The sequence below is a fragment of the Coturnix japonica genome, chromosome 1 (assembly GCF_054131305.1).
Source record: "Coturnix japonica strain WE chromosome 1, WE-NBRP24, whole genome shotgun sequence".
Classification (NCBI taxonomy): domain Eukaryota; kingdom Metazoa; phylum Chordata; class Aves; order Galliformes; family Phasianidae; genus Coturnix; species Coturnix japonica.
This window is the reverse complement of record NC_140663.1, coordinates 877,690-891,413: the sequence shown is the minus strand read 5'-3', so window position 1 is coordinate 891,413 and position 13,724 is coordinate 877,690. Positions and strand designations below refer to the sequence as shown.

Below are 13,724 nucleotides of genomic sequence, written 5' to 3'. Positions count from 1 at the left end.
CTGAGCCAGCTCTGCCATGAGACTGTGCAGAGAGCTGATTCTTGCTGGTCTTCCAAAGCAAAGTATGGATGGAAGCAAGGGCAAATGCAAGGTGAAATGGCCATGTGTGGAAGCCATAAAGGTGTTAAGACCAATGTCTGTAGAGATGCCATCTCCTACCTGTGCCCTGCAAGAACAATAGAAGCATGCAGGCTTTCTTTCCTCTGCAATGTAAGTTCTCTCAAGGTGTTCCCATCACCTCAGCACATTGGTGGGCACGTGTAGAGGTGACCTTAGGCCACAACTGCTAAAGACTGATTGTACAGGCATAGAGAGTTGCCTCAGCATGCCAGCTCGCAATGCACCAAAGGTTTTCCTCTCCAGGCTTATGTTTGCTACCTCTCAGTTTGTCCAGTGCAAATGTTTGTTCAGTCACCTTGTTAACTCAATTGCAGCAACGGTGCTTTTACAAATAATCATCACAAAAGACTATTGTTTTCTGTTTCATTTCATGACGTTGTGCTGCAGTATGTCATCCGACCAGAAGCCTTTGAAAATGCCACACTGTGCCGAGCATAAACGTTGAAGTAATTTGAGCTGTTGGGGTGAGGCTGCTGGGGAGAAGAGACCTGACCATGTGCTGTTGAAATATCCTCCTTGTTCTCTTGCAGAGAAGTCTGGCTGCCAGCCTCAGCAACACTGCTAGGAGCTCCATGTTTGCTGACTTTAACTTGGAGCAGATACACAGCCGGGGAGGGAAGTCTGAAGGCAAACTGGAAGGAAGATGCTTGGGTCATAAGGGAAGTCTGTGGTGCAAAGATATCATTTCAGTCCTCAGATGGAACTAGATGTTGCTGTGTTGGCTGTGGAGAGATTGTTAGTGTGCAGCTCTGGAGAGGTCAGACGTGTGATTATTTAAGGATATCAGTGTGTGTCTAATCTCGGTGCTTATCTGCTCATGGTGCTGCTGCAGATTGCTTCTTCAGACAAATAGCTACCATAATCCACTCGTACCCATGAGGAGCAAATTCTAAAATGGAAAAGCAGCCTTCCCGTCCAGTCTGCAGTGAACTACATAAAACTACTTAAAATTAAATGTTCCTTGCGCAGTGTAAACCTGCCCAGAGTGTCTGAAGGCGCTTCCTTTCGAAGCAGGGCTTGTTCCAACAGAAAAGAAGAAAATAATGGCTATTCCAGAGCGTCTGCAAAAGTACAAGAAGTTCTCAGCTCAGCAGTAGCACTACTTGCTCCTGTCCAAGTGGTGGATGGGTTGAAGTGGTTTTGATTGCTGTTTAACTCCACTGCCCCGCGTTTTCATGGCTTGGCTGTTTGAAAGCTGAGCCTGCTAGAATTCCTAATTGCACCCGCGTTGCAAAGTGTGATGCTGCTGCTGCCAGAAAGTTATTGCAGCTTTCTAAACCACATTTCCAGAGAGCAACCCGTCATTCTTTTGCTCTCCATATAATTACAGCTATAAGTATCCCACTTCCTTTTGTGTGCAGTGAGAGCATTAATGAGGCAGCATTAATGACGGAGAAGTAGTCTGCAAACTTGAACTCCTCACGGAGTTCATCGCGCCATTTTCTTCTCAGCCATTGAAGCACCGAGTCCTTCTGTCTTGCTTTTAGATATGTAAAATGTCTGTCAATAGGTTTTTCTCCAATTAAGGCTTTCACCCTGGAGCTTTTCAAGATAAGGAACCGTGACAAACTCTACTGTAAGTGCCCTTAGTCAGCAGTTGTTTGCATAGCGCTTGGGAGGCCTCTCACACTGGCCAAGGCCTCTGGATATTGTTGGGAGTGGAAATATTAACGACATTAAGTTAGAGATCCAGAGGCTGTTTCTTTTTTTTTTTTTTTTTTCTTTTTCCTACAGAAAAGCTTTAAATTAAAATTCAAAAGGCTCTTTGTGGAGCACTCCATGCTTGTCGTTCAAAATGGGGCTCACCCATTCAAAATGATGTTGCTTGTTTGGGCAACATGTCTCTGTAATATTCACCATCTCAGTCCTTAGCTGGCACAAGTGGTTTATATTTAAGAACAGCTTGCACTGAAAACATTACTCCTCCACCCCCCAAAAAAATGGTTTGGAAGTCAGAGGGGAAGGAAACACACAACTGCTGCCCAGTCTGAAGAATGTATTTTGGAACTTCAGAAAGTGAAGAGAACTGCCAGATCAAAGCATTTCTGCAGTTTCCTGGATAAGTCATCAAAAATAAGCCAAAAAAGAGCGCAGATTGTTAAATGATGCTGACTAGGCTGTGTGGATTTACAGTAAAAAAGGGAGAAAAATGCTTCAAAAACCATTAATGGGAAGTTGCCCTAACCTGATGAGTGTGGCTCTGCTGTGCTTTGCCCTCTAGGCTGAATAATGGGAATCCATTCTAGCACGCCTTTTGTGGGTATCTTTTGGATTTCTGTTTACACCCAGCTCTAATTTATGATCCCCCCCCCCTCCCCTCCCCCCCAGTTTCTTCCTCAAAAACTTAAGCAAAACCTATATGTGAATAAGGCAAGCAAAAGAGCTTTAAGAACCCACACATTACAAACTGTTTGACAGAAACATTTCCTTGTTGATAAAATGATTTAAGACGAGGTGTTTGTATCACTGCTGTTTATTTCATCCTCTTCAGCTTCAAACCTTATCAAGCTCTGAGTGGTATTGTCAACCTCAAAATTAAATCCTGAGGACGACTTTAGCTCACTGCCACAACTGCATCCATCCCAACCTACACTAGTGAGAGGATCCTGATGTTTATTCAAGGAGGGCGTTGAACAGTGACTGTTTCCTTAGCCTGGCTTCATGGGAAACAATTGAGCTTGCCCAGTGGCTTTTATCAATATGTTATCTACTAAATCACCCAAACTTCCTCTATTAAGATTATTGGGGCCTCATTGCATTCCCTGCTATGTTGTCGAACAGGTTTTGTGCTCAGGACTTCCCCGGTTTCCCTCCATTTAAGTGCCTGGTTTTCTAACTGTTTGCAGACCAGCTTAAGAATATTATAAATATACATGCACTCTTTTCAGGTTAAGAATGTTTCATAACTAACCTCTTTATGGACCACCAGCATGGCAACTTTGATTTTAGCAGTGAAAAGATTTTCTCTTGGCAAGACGTTAGTGTCATCACTTGCTGGTAAGCAGCCTGGAACATTCATTTCTCAAAGCAAACAGAGGGCACCAAAACAGAATTATTTGTTCTCTCTGTACAGTCTCAACACTATTGCCCCTCCCCTGCCCTCGGTTGGGAGAAGTTTTCTTTGCCAACGTGTTGCCGCAACGTTTTACATCTAGAAAATTATTTTTGTCTGTTCACGCAATCTTCTTTGTAACTCCAAAGTTCTTCATCGCTTTGAAATGTATTAGCCAACTATAATTAACTCTTTCTGCTTTTCTTGAGCCCTGGCGAGATAAGAAACAGGCTGGGCCCTCTTTCCTTGTGTATCATCCTGCCATAAACAAGAAAATGATGGCAGAGACGGTCTATCAAGAAGAATCTTTTACAAGAAACTCAGGAAGTGACGGAACCCAAATTTAGTCTTCGTTTGGGTGACACAGCAGTAATTTCTACGGTTCTTTCTACAACAGGCCTGTTGCAACATTTTGCTGTAAACACAGCAATTAACTACATCCAACTGTTGGCACCAACACAGTGCTTTGTTCTGCTGTCTTCAGGAACTAAACATTACATCAAAGCCACTCTGCACTTCTTTCAATTAATCATGCAATGTTTTGAGCAATGACCTACAGTGCAGCACTCCATCACGCCGCTCTGCTTCTTCTCCTGCTGCGTTATGTGTTAGGTAAAACTTCCAGGATTGCTCTTGCGATCATCGTTGACCTTGCTTTCACCAGCGCTGTCTTCACGCTCTTGAGGGACCTTGCGAAGGATGCCCAGCTGAGTACTGCAATCATGAGTCATCCATTTGCACATAATACACGTGGTAATCATGCAGATGACTAAATTTGGCTCTTTATTTTTGGAGAGCTTTGCAGGCTTAAGCAGAAAAGCTACAGGCAGAGCTGGAGGATAAAATTCTGCAGGCAATCATCCCCACGATGTTTGCATAAATGATACTTCATTGTGGCTTTGGTTAGCAAAGAGAAGGGATACAGGCAATACGTGTGATGAAGTTTGAGATGGTGGAAGCCACTTCTACTGAACTTACTTTTTCCACTTAGCACCAAGGTCTGCTGCCCTCAGAGTCCAACCCCAGCAGCTTCTGGCAGATGGCAGCTCCTTGTGCTTGGTCAAAGACTTGAAAAGAATGGAGGTTCAGTAAGAACTCTTTACACCACAAACGGCTTATGCCTGTTAATAAAGAATAGTTGAGAAATGTCTGTGGTTCCAAGACCAGTAAGAAATGAGGATATTCCAGCACCGCTGTAGGTGCTGGTGCAAGAGAAGGAGCAGCTTCTGACTTCCACTCTGCACTCTTATCTCTTGGTTGAGTCCTCTTAGAGGACCAATGGAGAGAAGGAAAGAGCAGCTGGTCTACATCCTGTTCCATTACTGCAAAAGATACATGTTAGGCATTTGGAGAACTGAAGGGAACTTTCTCATTGGGGTGGATGCTTCTGTATTACCTGTCTTTTGTGGTGATTGAGTAAAGAAGAAATTTCAGGTGATGAACTGGGAGGTAGAGAGATTTCTCTCCATCTCTGCTGGACAACTGGAAACCAAGATATCAGCAGACTTCTGAACCTTGGTCCTACTCTTCTACTCAGCCCTGTGACACATTTCAAAATGCTAAGAGGGTTTGCAAGTTAGTGCCTCTCATACACAGTCATTTCTCCTTCTCATGAAAGAACAGTGGCTGAGTGCACTTGCTATTGGGCAATAGCAGCAGAGAGGTTAATACCTGTATGATGGTCTGTAGGTTGTTTTCTGGTTGGATCCCCAACAGACCCTGAGAAAGGCTTTTTGGAAGGGCCAGCATGGGAGGCACTTCATACAATTAACTAAATGATCCCCACTCTGCAGCTTGAGCAGAGGGTAAAATGAAATACTGCATAGGCAATCCTGTGAGACACATTGCTTTATAATGCACAGGACAAAATTAAACACTGCTTTGGATTGAAATCCTGTTATAATGGCTACATAATTGGAAGGAGATGCGTAAATGGAAATTTACACAATTTCTTTACAGCAATTTCTTGAAACCTATGAGAGTTAAGGATGTGATGACTGTGTAGAATACCTTTAAATCTGAGCTTTTTGAAAAGCTGCTGTTGCCAAACTTACTTGATTAAACCTCATAAAATCCCCATTTGGAACTGAGTGCACTCATACAAGCGGGCCAAGCTGCATCTGGTTCTCCCTGGCAGCTCCGTGTCTGCCATCCCACTGCTCCCCCAGTGCAAGGAACCCCAGACAACCCAGCCATACTGGGATGACTGGGAGCTGCTCTGAACGGCTTACAAGCCTCATGTGGATTCCAGCTCACCACTTGGCCATTTCTATTGTCTGAGATCAAGAGCCACGGAATAAAATCATACTCCTATTCCCCAGCATGAAAGCTCATGCCTTCATCAGAGCCCGAGGCTTGTCCATTCTGGTGGCTCTTTATAGCTGCACAGGGCACAGTTTGTAGACTATTCATCTCTTTTCTATCCGTATTCAAGGAGAGTTTAATCAAATTTTGTTCTTGGCAGCCAAGCAGGTTGTGATTAAACAGGGAGGATTTTTCTTTCTCATGAGAAAAAAATATATATGTTACTCTATTTTAAATTTCAAAGAAATCCAATGCTCGTTCCCAGATTTCTTTTTCTTGAGCAGTGTGTACTCTTTTAAATCCCAAAGAATGTTCCCTTCTAGAAATTTCTCCCCCATCCAATGTACTGGTATGCAGCTCTTGGAAATGCCACCTTCCTTCTGGACAGTTATCACAGACGATGTGATTGTAATAAAAGCTTTTGGCTGATAATAAAGTACCTGAAAGTAGTGTGGTCTAAGGAATCATTTCCTCTGGCTTCATGTAAATTGTAGTACGTGCATATGATATTTTGAAAAGCCTTGTTTTTTATACTTAAATATTTTATACTTTTTAGGTATTATAGATATCTATATATTTAAATATCTAAGTGCTTGTGTATATATAACACACATGGCATATTTAGTATTCTCACCACTTTAAATGTTCCAGCTTTGTGATTTTCCACTGATACTGCTTACTTTGCATTTTCACTGCTCACATTGTGGTGCACAAACCATTGGCACAACTGAAATGTTTCCTACACTGGTCCTAAGGGGACATCAGCCTTCCCAGAACCTGCAGGAAAGTGTTGTTCCAAGTCTGTGTTCTTGTGTCTGGCAGACCCATTTCTTCACTGCAGCTGAGGAGTGAAGAAGCCCTTCTTGCACAGAGTGGCTCCATCTTTTTGTTCCCAGGTACCAGTTTTGGTACCTTGCATCATTCAGGTTGCTCAGAAGCTGTGGATGCCCCATCTCTGAAGGTGCTCAAAGCCATGTTGTATGGGGCCCTGGGCAGCTTTATCTGGTGGGGGGCAACTACCCTATGGCAGGGGTAGGGGCTGGGTGGCTTTTGAGGTCCCTTCCAGCCCAACCATTCTATGATTCTATAATTGATAAGATCCCTTCCAACCCAAGGTCAGGCTGGATGGATCCCTGGGCAGCTTGATTTGGTGGGTGGCAACCAGCCCACAGCAGGAGATTGGAGCTGTATGGGCTTTAAGGCCCCTTCCAATACAAGCCATTGTGTGATTCTATGATCCCTAAGGTCCCTTCCAACCCAAGTCATTTTATGATTCTACAGTCATCTCAAGAAACAAAATCTGCTGCCCATCCTGGCGTCAGGAGCGCAAAATGAGCTTAGGCATTTAGCAGTTGGTTGGATGTCTTCTCAGCAAGTAAAATAGTCATCTAGCCACTTGTATTAACAGAAGGATGATAAGCAAAGGGTCAGCATAGAAACTCATTTTTGGGAGGAATCTTCTAATATAAACTCACCTCTGCAGCGTATATCATCTGCATAAAATGTTTGTCTCAGCACTGAAAGCATCCTGTTTTCCTTCACATCTTTCTTCCAGTACGGTGCGATTCACAATACATTTATCTTGGTGCTCATCGAAGTGCTGAAGTATTTTCTGGGTGGTTGACTTATATTTTCCAAATACCAATCCGGAACACTGCATCCTCACAAACCTTTAAAAGACAAGTGCTTTTTCTCTTCTGATATGGAGAGCTGTTGACGTTAAATGCTACTCATGCACTTTGTGATGAATTTTCAGCAATGCCTGAGCAATGCTGGTGCGTAAGTCCCCTGAAAGTCAGAAGGATTTGCATTCCTATCTTCTTTCCAGGTTTCTGAAAATCCTGTGGGATTTCAGCACAAAGAAGAAAGATGCAGCTGGCAGGGAGATGCTTTTTCTGTCTGAATTTCTGACAGCAAAGGGGAAAAGTTCTCCCCATTCACTAAGGCAGCTGGCCGGCTTTGAACAAAAAAAGTGTGTGGTCCATTTGGGACTAAAGTTCTGCATGCAGAAACTCAGTGACAGACAAAAAGGTTTCTCCATGCTACAGCCAGAATAAGCTTTAAAAAATAGTTACTGGAAACATACCTTAAGTCCACCAGACAGTGAAAGTTGGAATGTAACTTGTTTGCTTAACTCCATGCTAGTACAATAAATGACTTGCATAAGGCAATTCGTTTACCATTGTTCAAAGAGCATGGATTATACAAACGGTCCATTGTATGTATTACTTGCTGGTGGTTTAACTTTCTTGGATCAAGAATGACTTAATGAAAGACCACAACTCAATTCCTGGTTGTAACTTTATGGGAAACTACAAGGCTGCATTGTCAAAGGTGCAGTTTGGTGCTTCCTTTCATTTCAGCTTCATTAACCTTGGAAAATGAGGTCACAATATTATTGTTTATTATGATTATTATTATCCTTCCTCTTGGTCGGATTTAAAACAATTGCCAGATTTGTGGTCAAAGAGGGCTCAGTGAGAGGACTCTGCACAGAGTCATTTCTTGGAGTAAACCAGGATTTTTAATCTAACTCCTTCAGTTATCACAGGGAATACTCACAATCCCTTTGGTCTCTCCTTCCCAAAGACCGTTCTATGTCATTGTCTCTGAGAATTCTGGGCTAGGAGCTGAGGGGCCAGTGATACCATCAAAGCTGCAGAAAACAGATGTAGTTTATTAATGCAGTAAACCATAAGTTATTTACCTTAATCCTTTTTTTCTGCTCACAGGTGCCCGCTGAGACGAGGCAGCTCTTTCACATTTCTCACTCCAGGACCACAATGGGACTTCACCCTGGTGAGTAAACCAATGTTGAGTCCACATGAACAAAACTAGGAATGGGGATGTGAAGATCCTGCTGCCTGGAGAGGAAAGAAAATCAACATATTCTTCTCTCTCCCTGGCTAGACATGTACATTCTGAGTCACTCAGGCTCCTGAGCTTTAGCTGGAGGGCACTTTTCACACGCATAGGTGAAGAAAAGGCAAGATATCGTAGAGATTATGATTTCTTCATAGGCTTCTCACTTTCTGATGTGTTACAGCAGATCATAGAATCATAAAGGTTGGAAAAGGCTTCTAAGATCATCAAGACCAGCCATCAATGCATCCCCACCATGCCCACTAACCATATCCCCCGGTGCCACATCTCCATATTTCTTGAACACCTCCAGAGACAGTGACTCCACCACCTCCCTGGGCAGTGTGTTCCAATGCCTCACCACTCTTTCTGAGAAGAAATTTGTCCTACTATCCAACCTTAAAAGGCAAAAAAAACAAATTCTGTTAACCAAACTAGCAATGCAAGATTTAAACCTGGTGTCAAAGTGAAGATTTTTGTCTTAAGTACAAAAATCTGTATTTTATTTGGTATAGAGACTACCTTATGCTTCTTCATTAAGTCTGTCCCTTTCATGCACTGAAGATTGCAATGTGATTAGTCAGCTGAAGTAGGTGCTGTGTATAGAAATGTCCTCCTATCTTAAAGCTCATTTCCATGAGCCACCTAAGCTGACCTGACCCTGTCCCTGGAAGCAGTGATCCCATTATTGGCCAGCAAAAATGACTTGGCTGACAAACTTTGCCTTACCAAAAAGAAAACAAAATGTTTTGGATGAGCTGATCCAGATGACTGCACAAGCTGTATTATTCTCGTGCCAGCGTCGGCACGAGGATGGGTGTGACAACATGTCTGGGGGTGGGGAAAAGGACAGGACTACCTTTTATGAGAGAAATCCTATCTGAAATCAGATGGAGCTTCTTGTGCAATCACGTATGTAGACAGGCACTTCGCTGCCTGTGCCTCAAAGGGCAGCCATGTACAATTTTGAGGCTGCAAAAACATCAGTCCTGCGTGGGAATGGAAAAAAAAACAAAACCTGATGGTTTTTGCTTAATTTTAGAAACTTTCATCTGGTGACTACAGCTACATTAAACATATTCATTTGAATATTACCAAAGCCCTAGAAATTGCATTCTTTCAGAATGAAAACTATTGTACTGTATCATCAGAAATTAAAAGTATTTTGACTGAGTTTCAAGTCATTCTTGTTCTCTCTATGTTTTTTTTTAAGTTTGCTTTTATTTGGCTATACTCATCTTCAATTAAACTCTCTGTTACAGTTAGAACTTATTGCTAGGCTTTGTAGTCATAACACAGACTGCAAAAAGCAAAGAAGCTGTTTGAAGAATTTGATTGCTTATCTGCATTTCTTCATGTCCCTCCACATCCTGGTCCGCCACGTCTCCCTCCAAGCCCAAATAGCTTTATTTATTGCTACAGTGAGCACCTTTGAGCTCCAGACCTCATCTGGAGATCCCAGCTTTCCTATGACTACCTGGAATAGGAACAGATAGGACTACCTGGAATCTTGGACAGATAAACCTACCACTGGAAGGCAAGAAAACAGAGGAGAGAATGGACATTGAAGGAGAGTGTATCTCAGTTGCTGAGCTATACCCCTGCTACATGGCCTGGGACTAGGTCTCTTCTCAGAGGCTTTGCTGGTGTAATTATGCTGACATATGCTGACTAAAGCTCTTTATTTTGGTAGCAGCCCATAGGTTGCTGCGTCATCTTTCTCTGTGTCATCTCTCCAATGTGCAACTCATAAGGAGGCATTTTGTTCCCCATGACCACCATCAAGTCCTCATGTGCTCCTCACACAAAAATAGCATTTCTTCCTGCCTTAGTTTGTGCAGTGCTTCAGCCATGTGAAACATACCTGGCCTGAGTTTCAGGCCTAGTGGCTAGCTAAGCCAAATGTCATGCAATCATTAAGGCTGTTTTCATGCCTGCAGAGATGGAGTGGGCTTAAAGAGAAGGACCAATGCATGTGCTACACAATGCGAAAACAAGACCAATGCAATCTAGGGCAAAACACAGAATCATGGAATCGTTTGATCTGGGAGGGACCCTTAAAGGTCATCGAGTCCAACTCCCCTACAATGAGCAGGGCCACCTACAACACTATCACAGTGCTCAGAGCCTGCTTTGAGCCATCCCACCTCTCTGGATGGCTTCAGACTGAAAACAAGGTAACTCACTGTCTGCTTTCCCTTATTCTATATTAAGAAGGATGGGTTGCTCAGTGAGGTGTCCCTGGAGACATCTGAGGTCAGGCTGGACAGCACTGAGCAACCTGGTCAAGATGCAGATGTTGTTCATTGCAGGGCAGTTGGACCAGATGACTTTTAAAGGTCTCTTCTAACTCAAAAGATTCTATGAATATTTAGATTTCCCCTCCTGATTTGCTTTTTTTAATGCTTCTCCTTTACAATACCTCTTTGAGAGCCTAAATCAGGTCTCACGGTTTTTTACAGTTTAATAACTTTGGTCGAAGTAACTTTTTCCACATGACTTGAGTTTCATGAGAAGGTTAACGTATCAGACCTCTGATTGCAACCGTCTCAAAAATGTGAGAAACCAGGACTGGAGCCGTTGCTTTTTCTTATCGTGTGGCTTTAAACACCCAGGTTGGAGCAGTCTGAAGAGACCGTTTTCCTGGAATCTGTTTCTGTTTTGGCACCGCACAGGAATGATACAGCTGGCTCCATACTCAAACGTCTCAGTTCTTGTATGAAACTATATTGGGCAAAGGAAATGGGGTCCGGCCAATGCAATACTTATTGCATAAGTCTAGCCAGTTTAAAAACAAAACTTTGGCCTTCCTTTCGTGTCTGGGCTTTGGTCTGGAGCTGTATGTTAAAGACGTTAATATACTCAAGTACATAAGGAACGAATAATATTCAGACCAGAAAGGCGTGGTGTCTTTGTTGCAAGTTCTCTTCTGTTAAATAGATGCTAATATCTTTGACTTACATATGGGAAAAATAATCTGCAGGCCAAAAAGGTGTGGTTATAGCAGTCTTTTATTGTAGGTTTTGATAAATAACCAGCCCTGAATGTTTTACTAAGCCTAAAAAACAAATGTCTGCATTTCCATGTGTTCTCAAGCCTGCCAAAGTACTGTTCAAAAAGTATGGAGTGTGCTGGGACATGAATTCCATGTCAGCGCCACAGTTTGGTCAGACAGAATGTCTAACATGAGAATAATTTTCCTCTGCAGTTAGCAAGTATCAGGGAAGGGGCTCAGTGACGTGACGGAGACACTATCTTGTCTTCCCAAACACAAAACAGAAACACTGCTTGAAGTAATTGGAGAACTCTGTAGTTGAATCCAATTATTGAGCTAGTTTGATCAACTGAGGAGAAAAAAAAAAAGACCACCACACCAGAACCCCAAATAAAAGAGACTTGTCAGTGAGCTTCTATATCTCACCATTAAATACATGTATTTAATTTTATGGTAGAGACGGCATAAGGCGAACAGGTGAGAAAACACATTAGAGCCTAAGAATGGTATGAAAGCCTAACCTGGTATGAAGGGACTAGGAAACCAGAGAACAGGCTTGTGAAAACCCTCCAGGGAACCTGGACAGCCCCTCAACAGCATGAGATTTTCAGAGAAACCATGGGGAGTTCAGAGCAGAATTGGTAGTAGTTCCCTTTGCAGTTGCTGAGAGGCAGTTCTCTCCAGGTCAGTGCCTAATCTATTACACAGGCCTGTAACATGCAGACCAATAGAGAATCATAGAATGGCTTTTGTTGGATGGGACCTTTAAGCTCTTCCAGTTCCAACCCCCTGCTATAGGCGGGGACAAAACACAACATCATTTCTGATTTCCATTATTCTTAGTGAAGTGACAGAAGATGGCCTCTACTCATTCTTTAATTTTGAGTAACAAGGGTCAAACACAGCATGAAAATGAACAACTTGTTTTGTGGGTGACCAAACAATTCATGCTGTGCCCCGTGTTTTTTCCAGAACAGGTGATTTCCATGATGGCACAGTCCAACAGGACGAATCCACGTTCAGTTTTCCATTACCTGGATAGCATAAAAATAACACTGAAGCCCAGATAGTACAGAAATAGTGGGAGGTATCAGGAAGCTCAGTGCAGATGTCTTTGATCATGGTTCCACCAGCTTGTGCTCTTTGGAAAGGAAAATAGCTGAGAGCACCCCAGCCAAAAGCCTCATCTTTCTTCCACAAACATGCCTACTCTTTTAGCCCACTGCATCCCTGACAGGTATGCCTCAATCACAGATGTCTGCTGGCCCTGTCCACTGTAATTAATTAAATAGGAGACCTAAAAGCTCTCACATATATGTGTACAGCTCTTTAACTAACCTAGTGCTAAATGCTTTATGTGGGACAAAATATATGGATCCCTCACTTGTGAACCCCAGCCAGGCTGATGATTAACCATGATGAGAATTAGATATGGTATCACCTGGTATCCTCCTAGAGACCTCAGATCCTAATGATCGCCAAGTCTGAATCCCTCAATATCTAACTCTTTCAAAATGCTAAAGTTTATTGCTGACTATACCAAAAAACAGAGCCTTATTTCTGTTTGCAAATCAAGTGCAGTGCTATAACTTGGTTTCATTTCTTTCAGAAGAGGAAACGCCGAGAGAAAGATGATGATGTCGTCAGTCTTTGCAGCCTTGACTTTAAGGTAAGGAAAACACATTGCTCTAAGTATTGTGCAACCCCAGTGGCTTATACTGGGTAATGCCATACTTTCTGTGTTTGCATTTCACTATCAAGAGCTCAGAGACAGGTACAGCTGTGTTCGCTCTTGGCTACACCTCTGGGGTGGGCTGAGTCCTGCTGTGGATATCCATAACACTGCTTGTGATCTCCTCTTTTAATCATCCGAATCCTAAATCCACCACGGTTTCAGTGTTGTGTGAAATGAATGTGTGTAAACTGCACTTAGTAAGAACATAAGCATTTTCAAGTGATGAGAAGGAAAACTGTGCAAAGCCCCTTCAAATGCACTTCATTGTATTGCAAACAAGCTGGACTGGCTGGGTGGTAAATTGTCTGTAAAGCTGAGGATTAAAGCGACTTAAAAAGTTGAGGTAGGGAGTCGTATCTCTTTCCACGGACAACCCAACCTTGGTTTCGTGAAGGGGAAACTGCTTCCAACTCTCCATCTACCCCGATGATCTCACCGTCACTTCTCTGAAGAAGGGAAGGAAGAGAAATAGGGAGCTATTTAGGTGAGAGTTAACAAGTGGGTTTTACGGTTAATAAACTGGAGTTAAAAGTAATTTGTTAGTGGGGAATTTCCTGCTTGACCCAATGACCAGCTCATCCTCTGTTGCTGACACTTGCTTTGCATTTCTGCATTATTTATGAGCCTAACTTAGCCTGGCTACTGCTGGCAGTGTT

At 42.8% G+C, this 13,724-nt stretch overlaps 1 protein-coding gene across 3 annotated transcripts in view; it reads left to right on the top strand.

Annotated features, from left to right (window-relative positions):
- LOC146762221 (uncharacterized) overlaps positions 1 to 13,724 on the top strand; it is a 36,239-nt gene that overhangs the window by 15,584 nt on the left and 6,931 nt on the right. Inside the window, exons 2-4 of one of the 3 annotated variants that reach the window (XM_085511618.1) lie at positions 651 to 780; positions 8,210 to 8,275; positions 12,943 to 13,002. In XM_085511618.1, the coding sequence (XP_085367744.1) occupies positions 651 to 780; positions 8,210 to 8,275; positions 12,943 to 13,002 (256 nt within the window). Of the gene's footprint in view, positions 1 to 650; positions 781 to 8,209; positions 8,276 to 8,522; positions 8,759 to 12,942; positions 13,003 to 13,724 lie in introns of those variants that run through there. The other 2 variants (XM_085511632.1, XM_085511624.1) reach the window with 2 other exon arrangements.